Source organism: Musca domestica, unplaced genomic scaffold (genome assembly GCF_030504385.1).
Source record: "Musca domestica strain aabys unplaced genomic scaffold, Musca_domestica.polishedcontigs.V.1.1 17, whole genome shotgun sequence".
NCBI lineage: Eukaryota > Metazoa > Arthropoda > Insecta > Diptera > Muscidae > Musca > Musca domestica.
The window spans coordinates 5,118,923-5,141,046 of record NW_026712230.1 but is presented as its reverse complement, the minus strand read 5'-3'; the positions used below and the strand labels follow the sequence as shown (position 1 = coordinate 5,141,046).

Sequence of the window (22,124 nt, the reverse complement as noted above, 5' to 3'; positions counted from 1 at the left end):
TGAGTTTTCTGTTAAAAAGGCCAAAACACGAATTTTGCACTGATTTTGGGATAGATTTTCATAAATTCTCGTATTAGAAACACTTTTAAATATAATTGTGGCGCTGTCAACTTTGTCTTGTTGATACCCTGACGGAACAAAATCAACTGTTTGCTGAGGATTTATACGGTACTCTTGCAGTTACCACCTTTAGGTTTCCAGGGGTTACCCAACGCAACAAAGGGGTAAAGGGAATCCCAGTAAATATTAATATAGAGGACAGCAGAAAAAAAATCAGCTCCATGAACCAAAAGGGATATTAGTTAATCAAAATCAATATAGGTTATTGAAAAAAAAAAAACAACACCTATGTGGTTGCTTCGATGATTGGCCAGCTTAATTTTCTGCTGACTACCAGAAAATTTACACCAAACTGGTAGAAAATGATTTAGAGCTCATCCGGGGTTTTTATACCTTGGCCTTTTTAATCCAAAATCCAAAGGGCACACATCTTTAAACCAAAGGACACACAGCTTTCGAAGGTATGGCAGAAAATGTTCTTGTTGCAAAGAATTATACTCTGGGTGTTAATCGTTTAAAGAACAAAATCAAAAAGAACTTCATTCCATTATGCCACTAGCTTTTCTAGCCTCGGCTACATTAATGAGGCAAATAGCTGAATCACTAACATATACATAAAGTTCCAAAATTCAGTATGGCTCCAAAAATTTAACTGCTACATTCAAAGCCTGAATGCCTATGTATACATAGTCACACAAACAAGAAAAAGTTGGTATAACGAAAGTAAACAGATTTCACCACTTGAGGTAGGGGAAATTTGGTAACGCCAACAACAATTGAATTCGCCGATAATGTAAACACAACCTGACATTAATATTTATCAAATTTCATACTCTTGTTGCTGTATGCTTTTCTAACATAAGAGAAAAATACAAAAAATAGTTAAAAGAAGCGAAAAAAAAAAAAACATGACGGAGCCGGGATTCGAACCTGGGTTTCCGGATCGGTAACCAAAGTCGCAACCACTAGGCCACTGCAGGTCTAGCACCTAGTATAGATAAGTGAATATATGAAATGGCAATCGATGTAACAGCAAACTAGGTTACAACAAGAATTGCAGTTCTTCAGAAATCTATAAATAGAACAGTGTAAACAAGATCCACAAAGTGGATTACATTTTAGGGGAATATAAATATGTAGCGAGTAATGTTAATCAACATTAGTTTCTATGCATACGAAACCAGAGATGTCAAACCATACTGTCTGAAGTGCCATATAAAATTTAAATATTCGTAATTCGTGAAAAATCTGCATGCCCTGCTATAAGATGTACCAGGTCTTGAATGGATCGGATGTTTTTATGAGCTTCATGACAAGTTTTGACCCTTTGTGGGGGAGGTACCAGAAGGAAATATATCTCATCTGGACCGATATATCTCAAATAATGGGATGTGTGAAATATGAATAGAGCCGGAAACTTATTTCGGATTTTCAGGGAGGTCAGGGAGGTACCACAAGGAATTTTCCGATCTTTACCACCTTTATAATCGATTATGTGTTGACAGAAATATTAAGATGTACCAAGTCTGAATGGAATCGGATTTTAATTTCGAGTTTTATGTGCTTCATGAGTATTCAAAATGTTTACCCTTTGTGAGGATGTACTTGATGGAGTGGACTGACACTTCCATTTTCGGATCTGACGCAAATATTAGGATTTGTCAAGTTGGAGCAAAATTGGATAATCTTTTCTCTTTCTGTGCAGTAAAATATTTTCTTTTCTAAACTTTCGACCACAAAAGGTAGAACTTTTACCTTTTTTGGTCGAAAGTTTAGATTCCTCTATATGATTTCCAGTAACTCCCATATTTGGTTTTATTCGTAAATGAAATCAGCCTCTATGGATATGTCAGAAGTTGTATTTCTGATTTCAGTCATTTTGGTATTTTTTCACATAAAATTGTGTTCTATTTCATCAGCTAAATATGATTCCAAAAGGCATCCAAAATAGGCTTCTATTCTGACCCTAACCCCTCCTCCGTGTTAAATTTCGTGAGGATCGGAACATAATTGCGATGATATCGCGATTACAAACTAACATGGACAGACGGAAAGACGAATGGACGGTTAGATTCATAGATAAATCGACTCAGCCCGGCGAGATAGGAAGATGTGTAGGACCAACATATAGAGGTGTTACTTAATTTTTGGCTCAATCAAACTTAAAATACCCTCAATACATAGTCTATTTAAATTTTATTTAAAATTTAATCCATTTTTGTTCGCTATTATTATTCAGAAACTATTCTTCCAAGAAGCTCAAACTGAACTCTGTTTGCTTTCATAGTTTCATAGAAAACATTTGTTCAGCGTAAATATCTGCAGGCAATATGTCAGCCGTCTAAAAATAAGGGTGAATAGTTGTAAGAATGCACACAAACACATTCACAGACATGTACAAATATTTGTCCAATTTTTGTTTATTACAACGAAATGATGAAATGAATGAAAGAAATTGACAAGGGAAGGACAAACTTCTTCTGGTCGAAAATAAGAAAAAAACATATCCTCTGTTTATTAGATTAGAACGATTTGAACAATAAATTGTTTTGCTATTGTTAACTAAAGAATAAAAGTGTTTTAAATTTAATAAAGAGAAAGTTTTCATTCTTCCATTTGCCGAATGGCAAAACATGTAAATTTAATCCATTATTTTTCAACATCAAACCATTTCATGGTCATCATTGTTTTCTTGCAGGATTTCCAGGACAAAGTGAAAAAGAAGCGCATAAAAATCTGCTTCAGCAAGGATATATCATCGGACAAAGGTTTCAGTTCGTCGACTGGCGACAACTATGCCGGTGGCTCCAATGCCAACATCAGAGAAGAAACAGAATTCAGCACCAGCAATATTGAGGACAAAAGCCATGCAGGAACAGAGCTGACAAATGTCTCGGACGAGATGACAACCACGAATGCCGATGAAGTAAGTAAATCGCAAGGAGATGGATAAAAGCATCCTCATTCTTCGCTCCATGCATCCGGCAGCATTTAAATAGCAAAAGACAAAGCGGAAATAGATTAAATTTTTCGTTGTAACAAAAATGTTTTCTCTTTTCTTTTCGTTTTTTCTTCTGTCATTTCCGCCATGCCTTAACCTTTCATCAAAATCGCATGACAGCGTGTACCCCTGCCTCTGGAGATTTCAACTGTGTCGCAGCAGGTTGCTGCCACAACATCAACATTTCAGCAGCATGTCACGGCAATTGTGCTGACCACTGCAACGCCCCGCCTCACCGTGTGTGGCGGCGGAGGCGGTGGCGGCAGCAACAACAAACAACAGCAACAACATTTGCTTGGAGCGAATCCCCACCAAAAGCTAGCCAAACGACGTCAGCAAATTGAGGCGAAGCGCGAACGAAAGGCAGCCCAAACACTGGCAATCATAACGGGCGCCTTTGTTGTCTGTTGGCTGCCCTTCTTCGTGATGGCTCTGACACTGTCGCTGTGCAAAAGTTGTGAAATTAATGCTGCTGTCGCATCGCTCTTCCTATGGCTTGGCTATTTTAATTCCACGCTAAATCCCATCATTTATACCATTTTCAATCCAGAGTTTCGACGTGCCTTCCAGCGTTTGTTGTTCGGCAAGAAGTATGTGGCCAATCGGTGTAAGCGGCGTAACGCGAACATATGATCCTAGCAGAAAAGGGGCCCGGAGCCCAGTGTTGCAATTGCGGCGGAATATACGAGTTGTGCGTGATGTTAAATGCGGTAAGTGACTTAGTATTTAGTTTTTTCTTCTTTTTTGTTAACTAAGTTTTTTCTGTGGAAATATTTTAGTTTTGAAAGTATGTATAATATGAATTATTATCTGCAAAAGGAGGGTTCTGTTTTAGTGTGTGCGTGTGTGTATGATCAATTTTGATGGGGGAAAATGCACATAGCATTGTTGAAATAATGACCCAAATGAAATTGTTAGTATGAAATATACATGATTTAGAGCAATGTATATTGGAGCGTTCACCGACTAAAAAATGTGCAGCTGCAAAATGTGACATTAGGGTGTTCCAAAAAAAAAAACAAACCCCCGGCATTTTTTTTTCATTCTATCCAAAAAGTTTAAGTGTGAAACTAAACGTCGATCGGATAATATTACCACGTGCCCCCGAGCGATAATGTTTATGGGGCAGGGTTTGAAATCGATGTACAGGCCAAATTTATGGTTCAATCGATAGACAAAATTTTGAGTTCATTTTGCATGGGTGGATCCAATTTCGATACAGCTCCCCTATATATATTTGTGTAGAGGTAATGACTCTATGCCATAAAAATTCATACTTCAGGTTTACGGATAAAATAGAAACAAGTAAGAAGGCAGCTAAGTTAGGCCGGGCCGAACTTTTTATACCCTCCATCATTTGGAAGAAACTTGAAAATTTTCAAAACAAATTCCCTCGAAAAATACCTCTGAAATGAAAACCGATATATGGGGGCTACGCGAAGACGTGGTCCCTCATAAGTAATTTGCGTCATAGGTTGTAGTAATGGTTCCGAACTTTATATACGAAATTTGAAACAATTCCGGTGATTAATGTCGAAAAAATATGAAAATACCGAATAATTGGGGGTACCGTTATAAGGGCGCTATACTAAAACCTGGACCTATTTAAACAATTTTCTTCTGAAGGGTAAAGTACCCAAAAGAATCCCTTGTGTGTATTTTAAATCAATTCCGTGGGAAAAATTACCTGAAATCATAAAAATAACGAATATCGGAAGGTACCGTTATATGGGGGATATAAGAAATTGTGGACCTACATAGATAATTCTTTTCCAGTACTCACAAGGAACTCCTTGTGTACCGAATATACAGGGGTACCGTTATCTCATGGACCTATAAACATAGTTCTCTTCCAGGGTATAAAGTATTCATAAGGAATTCTTTGTGTGAGTTTTCAGACAATTCCGTTGAAAACTGTGTAAAATCATACAAATACCGAATATCGGGGTGTGCCGTTATATGGGGGCTATACGATACCGTGGACAGACGAATGGACGGACAGGGCTTAATCGTCTTAGAATTTTACGCTGATCAACAATATGTATACTTTTTTGGGTCTAAAATTATTATTTCGATGAGTTACAAACGGAATGACGACTTTAATATACCCTCCATATATATGGTGGAGGGTATAAAAATAGAAGGTGCATTCAAGGTTCAGTCTTTCTGATAGCGCCCAAGAAAAGGCCAACATTTTATATAATGACTTTCATATCATGCGAAATAATAATAACTCTCAAAGAATGCGAGTGATTTGTACGTTATTGGCCAAACTAAAAACATCTCAATAATATAATTGATATTGAGGTAACAGTTGGTAAAAATGCGTGCTATAAAGGGTAAGGGTAGTAAAGTGATAGAGCTGAAATCGTGAAATTTTATAATGCTATAACTGTTGGTGACCATAGTTGAGACATGCGACGGTTTTACTATTGAGTACTTAATTTATACGAAAAGTACTAAATGCTGCTAAATTGGATATTGAGTAAAGATATAAAACTGGAATTTCGAAATTTGATATTCAGGTCTCTGTTGATATCTGGTATTGAGATCTGTTGGTGATTTTGCACATGCCTACGAAAAGTACTAAATGGTACTAATTTTGGATCACTGTAGGATGGAGATATATAGATTGTTTTCGATGTGCGTACTAAATGGTACTACATTTGGAATAAGGTGAGGATATAGAGATGAAATTCTGAAAATTAATATTTAGGTCATTGTTTGTGTCTGGGGTTTGCATATGGAGACGTTAAAACTGTTTTTGACAGAAAATGTGGATGTGGATTTTATTAATAACCACCTTGTAAGATTTAAAATAAAGGATTTTGAAGACGTTTTGATGAAAACGGAAATATTTTCCTACTACTCCCGAGCAAGGAAAAAACTTGAATAATAAATAAAACCTCAAAAAAATTTAGTACGGTGTATGACATTTGATTAAAGAATTTATCAACTTGAACAAATTGTATATTATGAGTACCTAAACAGGTCTAACACAAATTGTTAGAACGGATATAAATTTTTAAGGTGGATTTTTCGCTGACGAAGATGCGAGATCTTGCTAGTCTCAAATAAGGTGATAGTTTATCCGATTTTGTTAAAGCTTCAAAGAATAGTTAAATGTGAAATTAGTGAGCGTTTTACTTCTACCTGAGGACATCTTAGTATTTTATTCAATAATAGATCTCTTGTTTGCAATGGATTTTTTTTGTACCAACTCTTAAAGCAGCGCACATTCATATATAACAACAATTAAAAAACTTACATTTTCTCTTTAATGGATTTGAATTTAATGGACGGAATCCTATTTTTCCCAGTCAAAATGTTTTTGAACATAACCCTTGTGATTTTCTTTAATGAATAAAATTATAATTATGAAAAATTAATGAACATGTTCCAAAAAATCTCATTATTATTTTCATTTTTTTTTCATTTCAGCTCCCTTATCATATCCTGTGCTAGGAAATTGCTCCTCATGGAAAAAAAAAACATTAACGCAAACTGTAAAGGTAAATTTTGTAAATAAATTGCGAATTAAAGGCGCCCAAGGCTGATTATAATGGACAATCTTTAAACACAACAAAAATAACATGAACTCCCACAATGAAGAAACATAACTAAAAACCCCTACAAGAACAACAACAATGCCTTTATTCATTTCAATTATGACATAACGCGTGTTTAAACCCAAAATAAATGTGTCTCACCTCAAATAAATTAAAAATTTTATGAATAACAAGAAGGAAAAAAGCCAAACAAGAAATATTATATTAAGCAAACAACTTTTTGAATGTGATTTTAACATGTTAGCTATTAAGGAAGCTTAACACAAAAAAAAAAAAAAAAACAACAACAACACAAACACACACCCACACACGAACAAAATTGAAAAGTTATAATTCAATCAAAACAAAACGAGGATCAATTCAATATAAAAATCAAATACCAATTCATTATTCAAACAACCAAGAAGAGAGCAACAAGAAACAAACAAACGATAAACTTATGATGAACAACCAACAAACAAACAAGCAAACAAATGAAAATACCAATAGCAACAACAATTAACAATAAATTCCTGTCTAGTTTTAAGTGAAATAAAAATGAAAATAAATAAAACATAGATTTAGAAATCATTTTTAAAATGATTGTACAAAAAAAAAAAAAACAAAGAAAAAAAGAACAACAAGTCAAACTACTAATTCCGACTAAACTGAACAAGCAAATCTCCCAACTAAAAAAAATACAAATATTACATATGTAGATATGTAAGCAAATGAGTTTTCCATATACATACGAACCAAAAAACAAAAACTTAAAAAAACATATGTGTAAGTATGTGTGTACAGTAGCAAAGTCATTTGTTTCGTTCGTTTCCATTTTTTGTCTAAATATTGCATAAGGTTTTCCATTGAGCAATTGGATTCAAGTAGTAATAGTTATGTTCTTAAACAATTTTTATTAAACAAACAAAGTGTGTAGGATTTGAAGTCAAAATTTAAAAGCATACACCGAGAGAAATAGTTAAGTCCGCTTATTATTCCTTTTAAAGGCCTTAGAATATTTGTTGAACTATCTTGAAGCTATTAACTGTCTAATCTTTAATTAAATTGCATATTAACATATATTTCTATAGTTGTTCCCTTATTTGTTTCTTATCTTTGTTGATTTAATAAAAATTAATTCTACTCCTTAAATCGGAGGTATATGAAACAATATGATAGCCTTTGCCAAATATTTCTGGAGAATATACATCACCAATATTTTGAACTATTTTAGACTATTTCAAAACCTGTATTACCAAATTTTTATACCCTCCACCATATATTCCGTTGGTAACTCATCGAAATAACAACTTTAGACCCAACAAAGTATATATATTCTTGATCGGCGTTAAATTCGAAGACGATTTAGCCCTATCCGACCGTCTGTTGTTATCACGCTAGAGTCAAAACGAATTAAGATAGCAAGCTAAAATTTTGCACATATCTGTCTTTTGTCTGCAGGCAAGTCAAGTTCGAAGATGGGTTATATCGGTCCACGATATTGTATAGCCCCTATATACCCGGTACCCCCAATATTCGGTATTTTCATGATTTTAGCCACATTTTTCAATGGAATTGTCTGAAATTCTACACAAGGAATTCTTTATGAGTTATTTAACCCCTGAAATATTCCCAATATAAGGGTACCTCCCTATATTAGGTAGTTTGATGATTTCAGCCAAATTTTTCACTGGGATCGTCTTACAATGAAGGAGTTCCTTGTGAGTACTTTACCCTCTAGAAGATTGGTCCACGTTTTAGTAAGGTGCCCTCCTTTTAGAACCTCCTTCCTTTTAGAACCTCCCTCACAACAGCTCTAAGTCAGTACAAAAACAAGTAAGCAAAAGCTACAGTCGAGCGGGGCCGACCGTTGAATACCCTACAACACTATAATAAACGATACAGTTTATATAGGCGAGATACTCGAAAGAATTCCACAAGATATTGTGACAAATAATAAAAGAAAACCATCAGGTTCCGTTCTCTAATTTTCGAATAATGGCAACTTAAACTAATTTGCTTATTTCCAATTTATTTGTAGATGTTGCACGTAAATGGTCTTCCTAGATCTGGAACCAATATTTCCCAAAGACCTATAATCTCTCAGAAGTGGCAAGTGGCAATGAGATACAGACATTTGACTATATTCTTCAACGAAATCGGCGTTAACGAAATAGTCAGAAGTGCGTCTTTCCAGTATTTGTGAATTCTCCAAAAAGTCACTGGAATGAACATTTTCTTATTTTGTCTACAAAAGTTGGCAAACTATTTCACACATTGAATATTTTTGGATGGCTATCCAAAACTGCTTGGCTTTTGCAATGACCGGTAACACCCATTAAAATGTGCGTGAGGATCGGGCGATAATTACGACCTGCTGACAGTTTTGCAGTTTTGTTGGTCCCTTTCAACCGTTAAATATATGGCGATCATCTCCAAAAAGAGTAGGCTTATATTCTGACCCTCATCTTATCTCCATTCAAAATTTCGTAAGGATCGGGCCATAAATGCAATTTGTATATGATATCCTGATATCCTAACTACTTAGTTTTGTTAGCTGTAGAAATATTACCAAATGTTTAATTCAAAATGAAAATATGCCAAATATATGACAAAAATTGAAAAAATATGAGAGAATTTTACAAAATCAATATTTTCATCTTTAGATAGATATTTTTATGCGATTTTTTAGACGTTTTTTCTTTCCTAACAAGAGGCCATTCTGAATTAATGAGAACTGTCGAAATCAGTTCAGCCGTTCTCGACATATAAGAGATCTTTCAAGCATATCTTCTTTGATAGACATATATATCGCACATATTTTGCTATATATCTGATTTCTTGGATGTTAACATCAATGTAAAGATCAGAAGTAACCTTGTGATGGCTTTGTGATTTCGCCGGGATTAAAAATATTCGCGGTTTAATGAAAAATTTTGAATTTTTTCAACACAAAAGATATGGTCTATTTTACCCGCTAAATATTATCCGATGACCACCTAAATTGGTAGGCTTTTTCCCCGCCCTTAACTCTTAACACGATTGGTCTATAATTGCGACCTGTATAGGTACTGCAAAATCCGACATTTTTTCAGTATTTGGTCCATTTCAACCCTAAACATTTGGCGATCATCTCCAAATGAAATAGGCTTCTATTCTGACCATAACCCCACCTTCGTGCAAAATTTCGTAAGGATCGGGCCATAATTGCGACCTGTAGCGTGATTACAAATTAACATGGACAGACGGACAGACGGACGGACGGACATACATAGCTAGATCGACTCAGCTCGGCGAGCTAGGAAGATCCATATATACTTTCCTATGTGGGAAATCAATATTTCGAGTTGTTACATAATTTTTGGCCCAATCAAACTTATAATACCCCCAACACATAGTGTTGTAGGGTATAAATAAAAAATATAGGCCTACTTCATCAAAAACATCCCCCTCAATGGTTCAAAATTTTGAATTATAATAACTTTTATATAATGTGATATATTAAATCCTATCACCATATTTTTATCAACACACGATCTAGGGTATATCGGAACTTCAGTTCTGGTACCTCCCCCGCAAATCCAAATACATTAACATATAAAAGGACAGGTGTGAAGATGGGATATATCGAACAACACCTTCTGCTACCTTTCCCACAAAGGGTCAGCATTTTGAGCCATTTCAACCCCCATAAAATGTGCAAATATTCCCAAATTCTATTTAGAAATCGTACATTGTAATATTTGTACTAGCAAGTGGAAAAACAGTTAGTTCAACCGGGCCCAACTTTGATGTTAATTTCGGGTTTATGAGTTTCATGGATATTCAAAACTTTGACCTTTTGTGGGGGAGATACAAGAAGGAGTGGAGTAGATATTGTGTTAGTAGAAATTATGAAATGTGTGAAATATGAAAATAACCGGGTGCTTATTTCGGATTTTAGTATCGTTTTGGTTATTCAAAACTGTGAGTCTTTGTGGGGAGGTACCAGGGAAATGGTCCAATCTCTACCATCTTTATAAGATATATTGTGTTGATGTTAATTTCGCGTATTATTAGCTTCATAGATATTCAAAATTTTGACCTTTTGTGGGGAGGGGTACTTGATGGAGTAACCGATATTGTTCATTTTCGCATTAGGATTTGCAAAGATGGAGCAAAAAACGGAATATCTTTTCTCTCTCTGTGCAGTGAAATATTTTTGTTTTGAAAATGTTGACCTTTTGTGGGGGAGGTACCAGGACCGATGTTGCCAATCTCCGAACTCGATCTAAGTTTGTTAATAATATTACGATGTACCAAGTTTGGATCAAATCGGATACTCCCTTCCAGAGTTCGAGAGCACCAGCCAGCAGACAGACAGACTGAGGGAAGGAAATCGCTAGATTGTTTTCAAATGTCCTAAAATGGATTTGGTCCAAAGAAACCTAGGGTCTAAAATCGTTATTTCGATAAGGCACGTTTTGGCCATGTCAAATTATATGTAGCCATATGGCTGACGGTATGATGACAGGAGTTTTCAAGTAACAACATAAGTAGGAGTCTCAGATATCTATATCGATTTTCACCAAATCCACTTCCACAAATATTAAAACTCATTTTGATGATGATTTCCGATGTTTACTATGACCAAATATTATTTATTTCGTGAATATATTATAGCCTTCATGTTGGTTTAAAATCGGCCACAATTCGTATATGGCAGCTATAATCATATCCATTGCTCTGACTCAGAAATTGACATATAAATAAGTTATATTTGTCGGTACAGTTTGTCGTGTAAGAATCAGTGCGAAGCACTTTGAGATTGGATAGTTTGCTTTCTAAACCAGGATAAGTATTTTTGAATATTTTGAATACACAGACATTTACATTACTTGTATCGACGTAATGACATATTTCATAACCTAAATATACTAAGATCACCACGAAAAACTATTGGTGTCAATCTTGATTGGAATTCGATCTACATTATAAATTTCGTGGTGATCGATTTCTAATTGCGCAAAGCAAACTGACATACGGTATGTTGATCGATTCAGTTCGTCAAGATATGCTTATCGATATAAGATATGGAGGTATTTTTGTATCCTCCATCATATATAGTATAGAGGATATATTAAGATTGTCATTCCATTTGTAACTCCTTGAAAAAATCATTTTAGACCCCACAAGTATATGTATTCTTGTTTCAGCATAAGATTCTATGTCGATTTCTGTCCGTCTGTCCCTATGCCTGTCTGTAGAAATAACTATAGCTTCCGAACAAATTGAAGAAGGTGGGTACAATTTTGCTGAGATGAATTTTAGGTCCGTTTAGGGAAGTTTTGGGAATAGAAAATGGGACATATAGATCAGTATTTTGATATGACCCCCCATATAACTGTACCGCCAGATTAAAGGTGTTTTCTCTATTTTAGTCATATAAAAATTTGCTGTAAATTGACAGTTTGTGTTCCCTATATATCCCCTATATTCGGCATTTTGTTGAATTGTGACACATTTTTCACTGTAATAGTATCTAATTTGGTATTTGGTTCGTAATGGAAACTACTTCCACTGACAGAAATTTGCTTATATAGGTCCCCGTCCTTCTATAACCCACATAAAACGGTACCCCCCCCCCCCCCCCCCCCTATATTCAGTATTTTGATTAGAAAAGTATACTTACTTCCACCGGAATTTCTTCAAATCAAATTTGCAATTCACAATGGGTACTACTTCCTATGACAGAAAATTACCTGTGCAAATCCACGCCTACTCGTTCATACGAGTCCTTGCAGCTTCTAGACCCATCATTTACTTATAGGAAATATTTGGTAAAGATTAAGGCATATAAACGAAATTTATCTCCGGCATTTAATATTCGTTAAAATAATTTTAAATCTATCCAATTAGAAAAATCAAAATGTTCACCACAAAAAAGTTACGAGACAAGAGCCCATCTCTGTAACTCTTTTGTTTTATTTATTGTTTTAGGTTCTTTTTTTAATTCATTTCCTGCTTTACATTTAACTTTTTATAATTGCAAAAATATACAAATAAAATAAAGCAATAATGCGAATAGCTTTAAGGACACAGCAAAATGGATCAATCGATATTATAAGAACAACAACGTTTTTTCCTTAGTAGTTTATTTTTAGGTTATTTACACATTTAAGCAATTTATGGAATTGTTTGTTGAAAATGTGATTGGATGCTAAGAAAATCCCAATACTATATGTAAAATATTTGGACCACAATAATTGTAAATAAAAACATTTTTTAATTAAATTATAAAATTTTTAAATTAATATAAAATCGAGCATTTGTCGTTTTTTCTGTTTTCGATCGATCTCTCGGTGTATGCGCATAATTGTAAAAATAAAAGAAATCTTTTGTTCCTTTATTAAAGTTTTAATGTAAATATATATAAAACAATTCAATTGAATAAAACTAAAACTGAAAACAAAACATCAAACACGTGTGCTGTATTTCATTTAGGCCTATAAGCAGGTACATTTTGTTATTCGTACTATGAGTGATTCCAACTTCATTAAAATTTTTGCTGAAAACTCCATCGATGGAAGTCGGAAAAATATTTAAGTTCTCTCGCATTAGATTTTTATAATGTATTTCAGAGTTTGAAGACTTTATATTATTTTCTTTGGTTTTTGGTACACAGAAATGCACTTCAAAACCATTTCGAAGGAGGTGGGTAATAATTATTTTATTTTTCCATATATAACTTACAACCAGTAAGGAAAAGTCTAAAGTCGGGCGGGGTCGACTATATGATACCCTACACCACAATGCATATTTATAGAGCTCCCGTAACAAAAGAATTTATTTCAAGAAGATCATACCACCTATCAACATTTGGCTTTAGAGCATTTCAAGTTCGCTATAGAGTGCATGATATCACTTGGAGAAGGATTATATTAAAACAAATATATATTGGAGTCGTGTTGCACAAAAAAACAAACGTAAAATAATATACATTTTATCGAGATAGGTTAAGATTAGGGAGCTATATCCTAAAAAAAATTCACAGAGGTATTATCGAGCAGTATCTGATGTCCGGTACCAAATATCATTTTTTCTAGGGTGCATATTACGCATGTGAGGGACTTAAAACCTCAAATCGGATGAAACATATATATGGAAGCTATTTCTCCAAATTTAATTAACTTGCTTCTAAAATGAATTCGGTTATTTACATTTGCAACAACACTATGTGTTGGAATATTATAAGTTTGGCCAAAAATTATGTAACACCTCGAAATATTGTTCAAAGACATAGACAGCTATATATGGATCTTCCTACTAGCCGGAACTTCCTGCTGCCTGTCCGTCTGTCCATGTTAATTACGCTTCAGGTCGCAATTATGACCTGAACACCATAAAAATTTGCATGAAGTTGGAGCTAAGATTGAAAAATCATTAGGGGTTGAAATGGATCAAAACTGAAATGCAATTTTTATACCCTACACCACATAGTGGTAAGGGTATTATGTCTTTGTGCATTTGCTTGTAACATGGAGAAGGAAGCGAGATAGACCCATTGTTACTTTTGAGGATCTCCATAGAATCACTTTCTGAATTGATTTATGCATGTCAGTCCGTCTGTCCGTCCGTCCATCTGTCCATGTATTCTTGTGAACAAAATGCAGGTCGCATTTATTATCCGATTGAAATGAAATTTTCCAAACAACATTTGTTTGGCCCAAGGACGAACGCTATTGAAATTGGAGATAATCTGTCAAAATTTAGATACAGCTCCCATATATATCTTCGTCCGATTTGCCTTTTATTGTGCACCAAACGTGTAATATCAGCCCGAATAGTATGGAATTTTGCACATAGGCCTGAAAATAAGTGTGCCAAAATTGAAATCGGTTCAGATATAGCTATAGCTCCCATATATATTATTCATCCGATTTGTTATTTTTGTCCTCCGCAGCCGTAACGATTCCATATTGTGCAAATTTTTTCCAAAACAGTCGCTTAATCAATTAGACGAAGATCCGCTCTATTGCTGCCAAATTCTCTTGATTGATGAGAATTGTTGAGGTTGAATTGTTGTGTCAATAAGCAATACTGCCGTATTTGGAGCTGTTAAAACATCTGTTCATATTTATTTAAAAACTGAGTAAGGACGACGTGTAACCGTTATAATTTGAAATTATGGAATGGTGGCATTTCATTTAATACCTTGTATTTGGGCAAATATTACTCAAAAAATTTACTTCACATAAAAATTCCTTTTTCCGCATACGAAGTAGCGGTCATTTGCTAGATTAAATATTTTTTGTGTTCAAATTATATCACTGTTACGATTTCGCATAGAAGAAACCATCAGGTATTCAAATAAATACTACATAGTATTGAAAATTGCAAATATCACGAAAACTCAATAAATAATTTATTATCATATTCTTGAAACAAGTAGTCCACTTTTTGGGTCAAGGTCGTGCTGTGTTGAGAAATGGATTCCTGCAGGCGACACTAACCTACATCAACCAACTTGCGAATATTCAGCTACATGTGGCGGCCCATTAATGTGAAAAGAACACGCAACAATGGCTACTGTTTAATTGGCAGAAAACGTTAACGCAATAAATATTTAATGTGCTTGTATATACATACAAGCGTATACACAGTCAAATGAAAATCTCTATCAGAAAAACCGGAGGAATGTATTGTATTTATTGTTCTTTCACAGGGTCGTCATTGGGGACAGATTTCCAATATACGCATAGGAAATAAAAAGTCATTAAAAATTAGAACTGAACAATGCTTCGAAGTTTACCTCCAGGGTAAATTGTCTCCTGCACAGACAATTTTCTGTCATAGGCTGTAGTATTCCTCACGAAATCTAAATACCAAATTTGAAATAGCTCCGGTAAATAATGCCGCTAAAATCATAGAAATACCGAATATGGGGGGTACCGTTATGTGGCCAATTTTACCAAAATATTAATAGTCGGAAGCTAGAGTGATTTCCACAGACAGCCAGACATTGCTAAATTGGCCAAAAATTTTATGCTGATCAAGAATATATATAATTTGTGAAACTAAAATGTATATTTCGAGGTGTTACAAACGGAATGACCTATTTAATATACCCTCCATGCTATGGTGGAGGGTTTATAAAATTGAAACAATTCCGGTTTATATGTCGCTAAAATCATCAGAATGGCAAATAAAGGGAAGTACCGTTATACGGGGGCTATATGAAAACGTGGACTGACATGGCCCATAATAGAAACTTAACTTATCTCCTGGCAAAATTGACATGCGTCAAAAATGTTAGCCTTCCATCTCAAGACTTTTCAAAATAGCGTGATTACAGAAGACAGACGGACATCACCTAGACTTCTACGCTGATCCAGAATATTTATACTTTGCAAGGTCTAACATGAGTATTTCGAGGAGTAACAAACGGAATTGCAAATTTAATATACCCTCCATACTATGGTGGAGGGTATAAAAACTGAGCCGTGCTCTTAAATAGTAAAAGAGGATCACTTGCGTTAAAACACTTTAAATCGACCGGTACATGAACATTATTTATAATGAAAATTGTGCCGCTTATATGAGCAAGACTTGGAAATACTCTAAAAAATGGACATTCGTCAAAGCGGATCGGGCCAGCTAATATATAGATATATGCGATATTTTGGCTTTGCGATTTCGCCGAGATTAAACATATTCGCGGTGTAATGGACAACAAAATATTTTCCGCTGATCATCCAAATTGGTAAGGATTTTTTTTTTAGTTTTTAGGATATTGCAACCCCCATATATTTACCGAACATCTCCTCCAACAATAGGCTTCTATTCCGATCTTAACCCCACCACCATGTAAAATGTCGTGAGAACCATAATTGCGACCTATAGCGTGATTACAATTTAACATGGAGAGTTGGAAAGGCGAACAGACGGACATATATAGCTAGATTGACCCAGGTCGGTGCGATATAAAGATCCATATATAGTTTTCTATGTCGGGGACATAAATTACTGTTATTAGTTACATAAGTTTTTGGTCAAATTAAACTTCTAATACTCCCAGCAGATATTGTATTGTGTAGGATATAATAATAATGATATTCATATTTTGACCACCAGCCGCTCAAAGTATGTATTGATATATTTTGGTATATATTTGTTAACCGATTCCGAAAGATTGATTTTTTCCTCTGTAATTAGCTTCAACACCATTTGGGGTTAATTTAAAGTTCCATTCGAAAAGTTCACAGGACAATCATTTGTACAATTTCATTTGTAGCATGGTGTACTTAAGGAGACACAACTCTCGAACTCTCCTCTTAATGGCTGCATTAAAGTAACAAGAATGAAGAATGAACTTTAAAAAGAAAACTTTTGTAACAATTTATCGACATCTGAAGCTTTTGCCAGCCAGCAAAACAAATCAAGAAAAAATGATGAAAATCACGTTTCACAAATTGTCGATGCACATTTCACGTACTTGTTCTTGACGCCTTTCTCAATTATTGTCTTTCGTTTGCCATTCCCCCCAGATCTCAGACCATCCATGTCCATGTATTAGCATCCGAATGCACTTCACGATTCACAATATTGACTGACCGTTTCCCATCCCGAATCGCAATAGGGGAAGCAATAAACAATCTTGTCCATGTTTCTTAGTTGCTGCCATGGTCATCCAGCCGAGCATCTGAACACCATACGAAACACATATGAAACTTTCCTCGGAGCAGTTGGGGACAGAGTGCGGAGGGATGAGGTCGTTTAAAAGTTTTTAAAGTTTGTTTCGGATGCACGTGTGTGGTCTGCCACTGTGGCATGCAGCAATCAATAATATCAGAAACTGTTCATGCATGTGCTTGGGGTCCAGCAATACAATGACATCATAAAAAGTGCTGGAGAAGGACATGTTTTGCTCAAGGAAACACTCAATGAAGAGATAAGTTTGTTTTCGTATTTCTTCTTCGACATTCATCATGCCTTCCATATGTGAGTTCATGGGATTTGTGCGTGTGTCTGTGCGTTGCAATTTAAAAAGGGACTAAAAGATGAGTTCTGTTTTTAAGCGTTTTGCAATTTTTAATGTGTCGAAATCGAGGATTTGCACTTTGGAGTTATACTATCTATGAGGAGTTAAAAATTTGGCATTAAATGTGGACATTTGGGTAAGGGCTAGAGCTGAAAATCCGAAACAAAAGGATTTTGGAAATTCGAATAAAAAGTATAACAAAAGTACTAAATTGCACAACATTTGGTACCATAGAATGAGAATCTAATTTTGGAAGTGATATCAGAAGATTTATTTTTTAAATTTGTACTTAATGGCAGACTGTACTAAACTTGGTGCAATATAGTTCAAGGTGAATGGATAAAGGTGGAATATTAAAAACAAGTAAAAAATTAAGTTCGACCGAGCCGAACTTTTAATACCCAAACGCCATAATTTTTACAATTTTATTTAACGAAAACAAAAAATGTCGAAAAAGCATCAAATTTTAGAATAAGTTTAGATTTGTTCGAATTGGTCATCTTTGACACGAATTATGGCCTTCAAACGGCCAATGAAACCGTCACATGCTGCCCGAATCTTGCTCCGCGGTATTTTGGCCCCTTCCCGGCGAAGCGCTTTGGTATTTTTTAGTGCCAACCTGGCTTTCCAAAATACTCCAGACACAATAGTCCAACGCATTGGTATCCGGAGATCTTGCTGGCCATTGTGCGCTGGAAATGCAGCGAGGAACCTCATTTAGTAACCATTCTTGGGTGGCGCGTGCTGATTGCGATGGTGCTGAGTTCTGTTGGAATGTCCAAGGTCTGCGGCAAAAATGTTTGGGTCCCCAGGGCTTTAATACACCCTCCAGAATATTTTCGCGATAATATTCGGCATTCATTCTGATGCCACGGCCGATTAATACGAGCGGATAGCGACGATCGAACGGCCCACACCATCACCATGACCGGCGCTTTAGTTCTAGTAGGCAACCGAAGGTGCACATATTCTGCTGACCTCTTTGGCAAGTAAACACAATCGTTTTGTTTGTTTACAAACTATTGGACAATGAATGTTTTATCATCGGAGAAAACCAAATTCGGCAGTTCACAACTTTTGGTCAAGCGAAGCAACTCTTTAGCTCTTTTGAGCCTATTTTCTTTCAGTTGCGGTATAAGTTCTTGCACATTTTGGAAATTCAGCGGCTTTACCCCGAGCTCATTTTTCAATATTTGCCGAATGGAATATTGCGATATGTTCAGCTCACGGCCACTGCGACGAGGGTTTTGATCAAGTAGCTTCTTTTCGAACCATTTCTGCTGATGTTGCTGTTTTCTTCCGTCCACTTCCTTGACGTCGGGCTACGCCACCAGTATCACAGTAACGAGGGATTGTACGAGACACTAAAGATTTGTTCACATTTAAATGCTGGAGTGCTCCAACGATAGTCACTTGTGGTTTTCCAGCTAAATATAAAGAAATCACACTGTCACGCTTGAATTCAATCAAGAATAACTTTTTTCTGGAAAATTCTCACCAAAATGCTTTTGAACGCTTGAAAAAATATAATGAGCTGCCACTGGAAAAATTTTAACAGTTGTTGGACGAGTGGCTTAGAAATGACAGCAGTCTGAAGTTGGTTGCAGTTTTTTTCATTTCACTCTGAGCCACAGCTATATCTGAACCGATTTTCACCAAATTTTAAGTACATATTTCTAAGCTGAATTCCGTCGAATGTGCCGAAATACCTTCTATTTGGACAAATATTTCATATTTGGCGCATAATAAAATTGAAATTGGTTGAAGATAGAAGCTTTATCTAAATTTGGAACAATTATCACCAATTTTAATAGGGCTCGTTCTTGGGGAAAACACATGATGTATGGAAAAATTCATCGCAATCGGGCAGTAAATCTGATCTGCATTTTGTTCACGAAAATAAACGGACGTCAGACAGACGGACGGCAACCATAAATCGACGCGGAAAGTGATTCTATGAGGATCCTCAAAAGGAACTATCTCGTTTCCTTCTCCATGTTTCAAGCAAATGTTCAAAGAAATAATACCCTGACCACAGTGCGGTGTGGTCTTTGGACAACTTCCACCTAAAACGAATTTTATGAAACTTTCAGAAGTTAAATCGAAAAAAGTCCAAAACATTCAAAACATTGATACAAAATATTTTGACATACAATGGAAACATAGATTTCTTTTCATTGGTGACTTATAGTAAAATTTGATGAAGAATACTTTTGTCTTTGACACCATCCTTCTGAAATCATGCTTTGCTGGAAACTGAAACTGAATCAATGATTGTCATAACTACCCTCTTTAATACTATTTAATATAAACACTTAATTTAAGGTAATTCCGTGGAATCAAATTGCGCCCATCCTGTCTTTCAACTTTGACTTGCAAATGCCAACATTCCTCCACTTCCGGCGACAGACATAAAACGCTCGTTCACATGACCAACTTTAAGGGCAAGGCCAAACGACGTGTAGCAGCCGTCAGAGTTACGTGTATATTGAAAAACACTTAACGTTAAATGTTCCACAAATTTGTGATAGTTACTTATAATGCACTCCAAACTAACTTTGTCGTGGTATCTTTCATTTTAAAGGTTAAGGTGAAACCGACAACCCGGCAAAGAAGACCTCACCGTTGAGGCAAAAGTTTTCTCTTCCTCTTTATTTTATGGTGTAGGAAAAGACTTTAATAGCGAAAGTTTTTATTTACAATCAATTGAAACAAATTTAGGCGGGGAATTCTTTTGGTAATGTAATAACGTAAAGGATGGGAAAATGTTTCTTATTTTCATATGAAAGATCCTTTCAATATGAAAGAGGTTTAAATGAAAACTTTCGACATTTGAAATAAATAGAAGTACCATTATGATTTGATTACAGCAAAGTTGACAATTGTCATTTTTTTAATGCTATAATCTTCAACTTTTAACAAAAATATTAACAACTTTTTGCAAAAAAACCTGTTCATCTAAAAAACTTGTAGTAAAAAAACACAAGTTAATACGCCGAACTGTTAACACTTTCCAATGCCCTAAACTCAAGAATCTGGCTTCTATGATATATGGTTTCAAAACGATGGCGCCACGTGCCTCAGAGAACGCATACTTGTGCACCAATAGATCAATATCAGTCCAAATATCCCGAAATGAAATGGTAGCGCAGCCCGACATCAAGGAAGTATACGGAAGAAAACAGCAACATCAGCAGAAATGGTTCGAAAAGCAGAGAAGCGATTTGATCGAAACTCGCTTCGCAGTGGACGAAAAATGTCTCGTGAGCTGAACATATCGCAATATTCCATTCGACAAATATTGAAAAACGAGCTCAGGGTAAAGCCATTGAAATTCCAAAAAGCAAGAACTTACACCGCAACAGAAAGAAAATAGACTCAAAAGAGCTTCGCTTGGCCGAAAGTGGTGAACTGCCGAATTTAGTTTTCTCCGATGAGAAAACATTCGTTGTGCAGCAGTTTGTAAACAAACAAAATACTGTTTACTTGCCAAAGATGTCACCTGAAAATGTGCACCTTCGGTTAGCCACCAGAACTCAAGCGCCGGTTTTGGTGGTATGGGCTGCCATAACAGCCGATGGTCGCTCTCCGCTTGTATTAACCGACCGTGGCATCAAAATGAATTCCGAATATTATCTCAAAAATTTACTGGAGGGTGTATAAAAACTTTGGGCACGCAAACATTTTGGCCGCAAACCTTGGACATTCCAACAGAATAGTTACAAATTTTAAAAAAACAAGTAAAAAAGCAGTAAGTTCGGCCCTGCCGAACTTTGAATACCCTCCACTATTTGGAACGAATTAAAAAATTTTCAAAAAAAGTCCATTAAAAATTCTTTTAAAATCTTTAAAATATCTAATATAGGAAGGTGCCGATATATGGGGGGATATACGATATTGTGAACCTATAAAGGCAAATCTATGTCTGCGTGTAATGTACTCACAAGGAACTGCTTGTGTGGATTTTAAGATAATTCCATTGGAAGAAGTGGCTAAAATCATCAAAATACCGAATATAGGGGAGTACCGTTATATGGGGGATATACGATATTGTGGACCTATATAAACAATTCCGTTTCTGGGGTAAAGTGCTCACAAAGAACTCCGTGTGTGGATTTTCAGACAATACGATTGGAAAATGTGGCTAAAATCATCAAAATACCGAATATCTCGGGGTACCGTTATATGGGAGCTTTACGGTATCGTTAACCTATATAGAGAACTAGCTGAACCCGGTGCGCTTCGCTACCCCTTTTGATTTTATATTCATTCATAATTTTATTTACGAATATATGTTGGTTAAAAAAAAAAAACAAATATAAAAATTAACAAGTTAAAAAGCACTAAGTTCGGCCGTGCCGAACTTTTAATACCCTCCACCATTTGCAACGAATTTGGAAATTTTTAAAAAATAAAATCCTTAAAAAATTCTGTTAAAATTTTAAAAATACCGAATATAGCCGTTATATTGGGGTCTATACGACGTGGACATACA

At 35.4% G+C, this 22,124-nt stretch overlaps 1 protein-coding gene across 1 annotated transcript in view; it reads left to right on the top strand.

Moving 5' to 3' along the window:
* The window catches only part of LOC131801595 (5-hydroxytryptamine receptor 2B-like), a 118,572-nt gene extending 105,520 nt beyond the window's left edge, over nucleotides 1–13,052 (top strand). The window contains exons 7-9 of the mRNA XM_059120408.1: nucleotides 2,759–2,986; nucleotides 3,182–3,771; nucleotides 6,503–13,052. Of these exons, the coding sequence (XP_058976391.1) occupies nucleotides 2,759–2,986; nucleotides 3,182–3,694 (741 nt within the window). The 3' untranslated portion in view covers nucleotides 3,695–3,771; nucleotides 6,503–13,052. The remainder of the gene's footprint in view (nucleotides 1–2,758; nucleotides 2,987–3,181; nucleotides 3,772–6,502) is intronic.
* The last annotated feature ends 9,072 nt before the right edge of the window (nucleotides 13,053–22,124 follow it).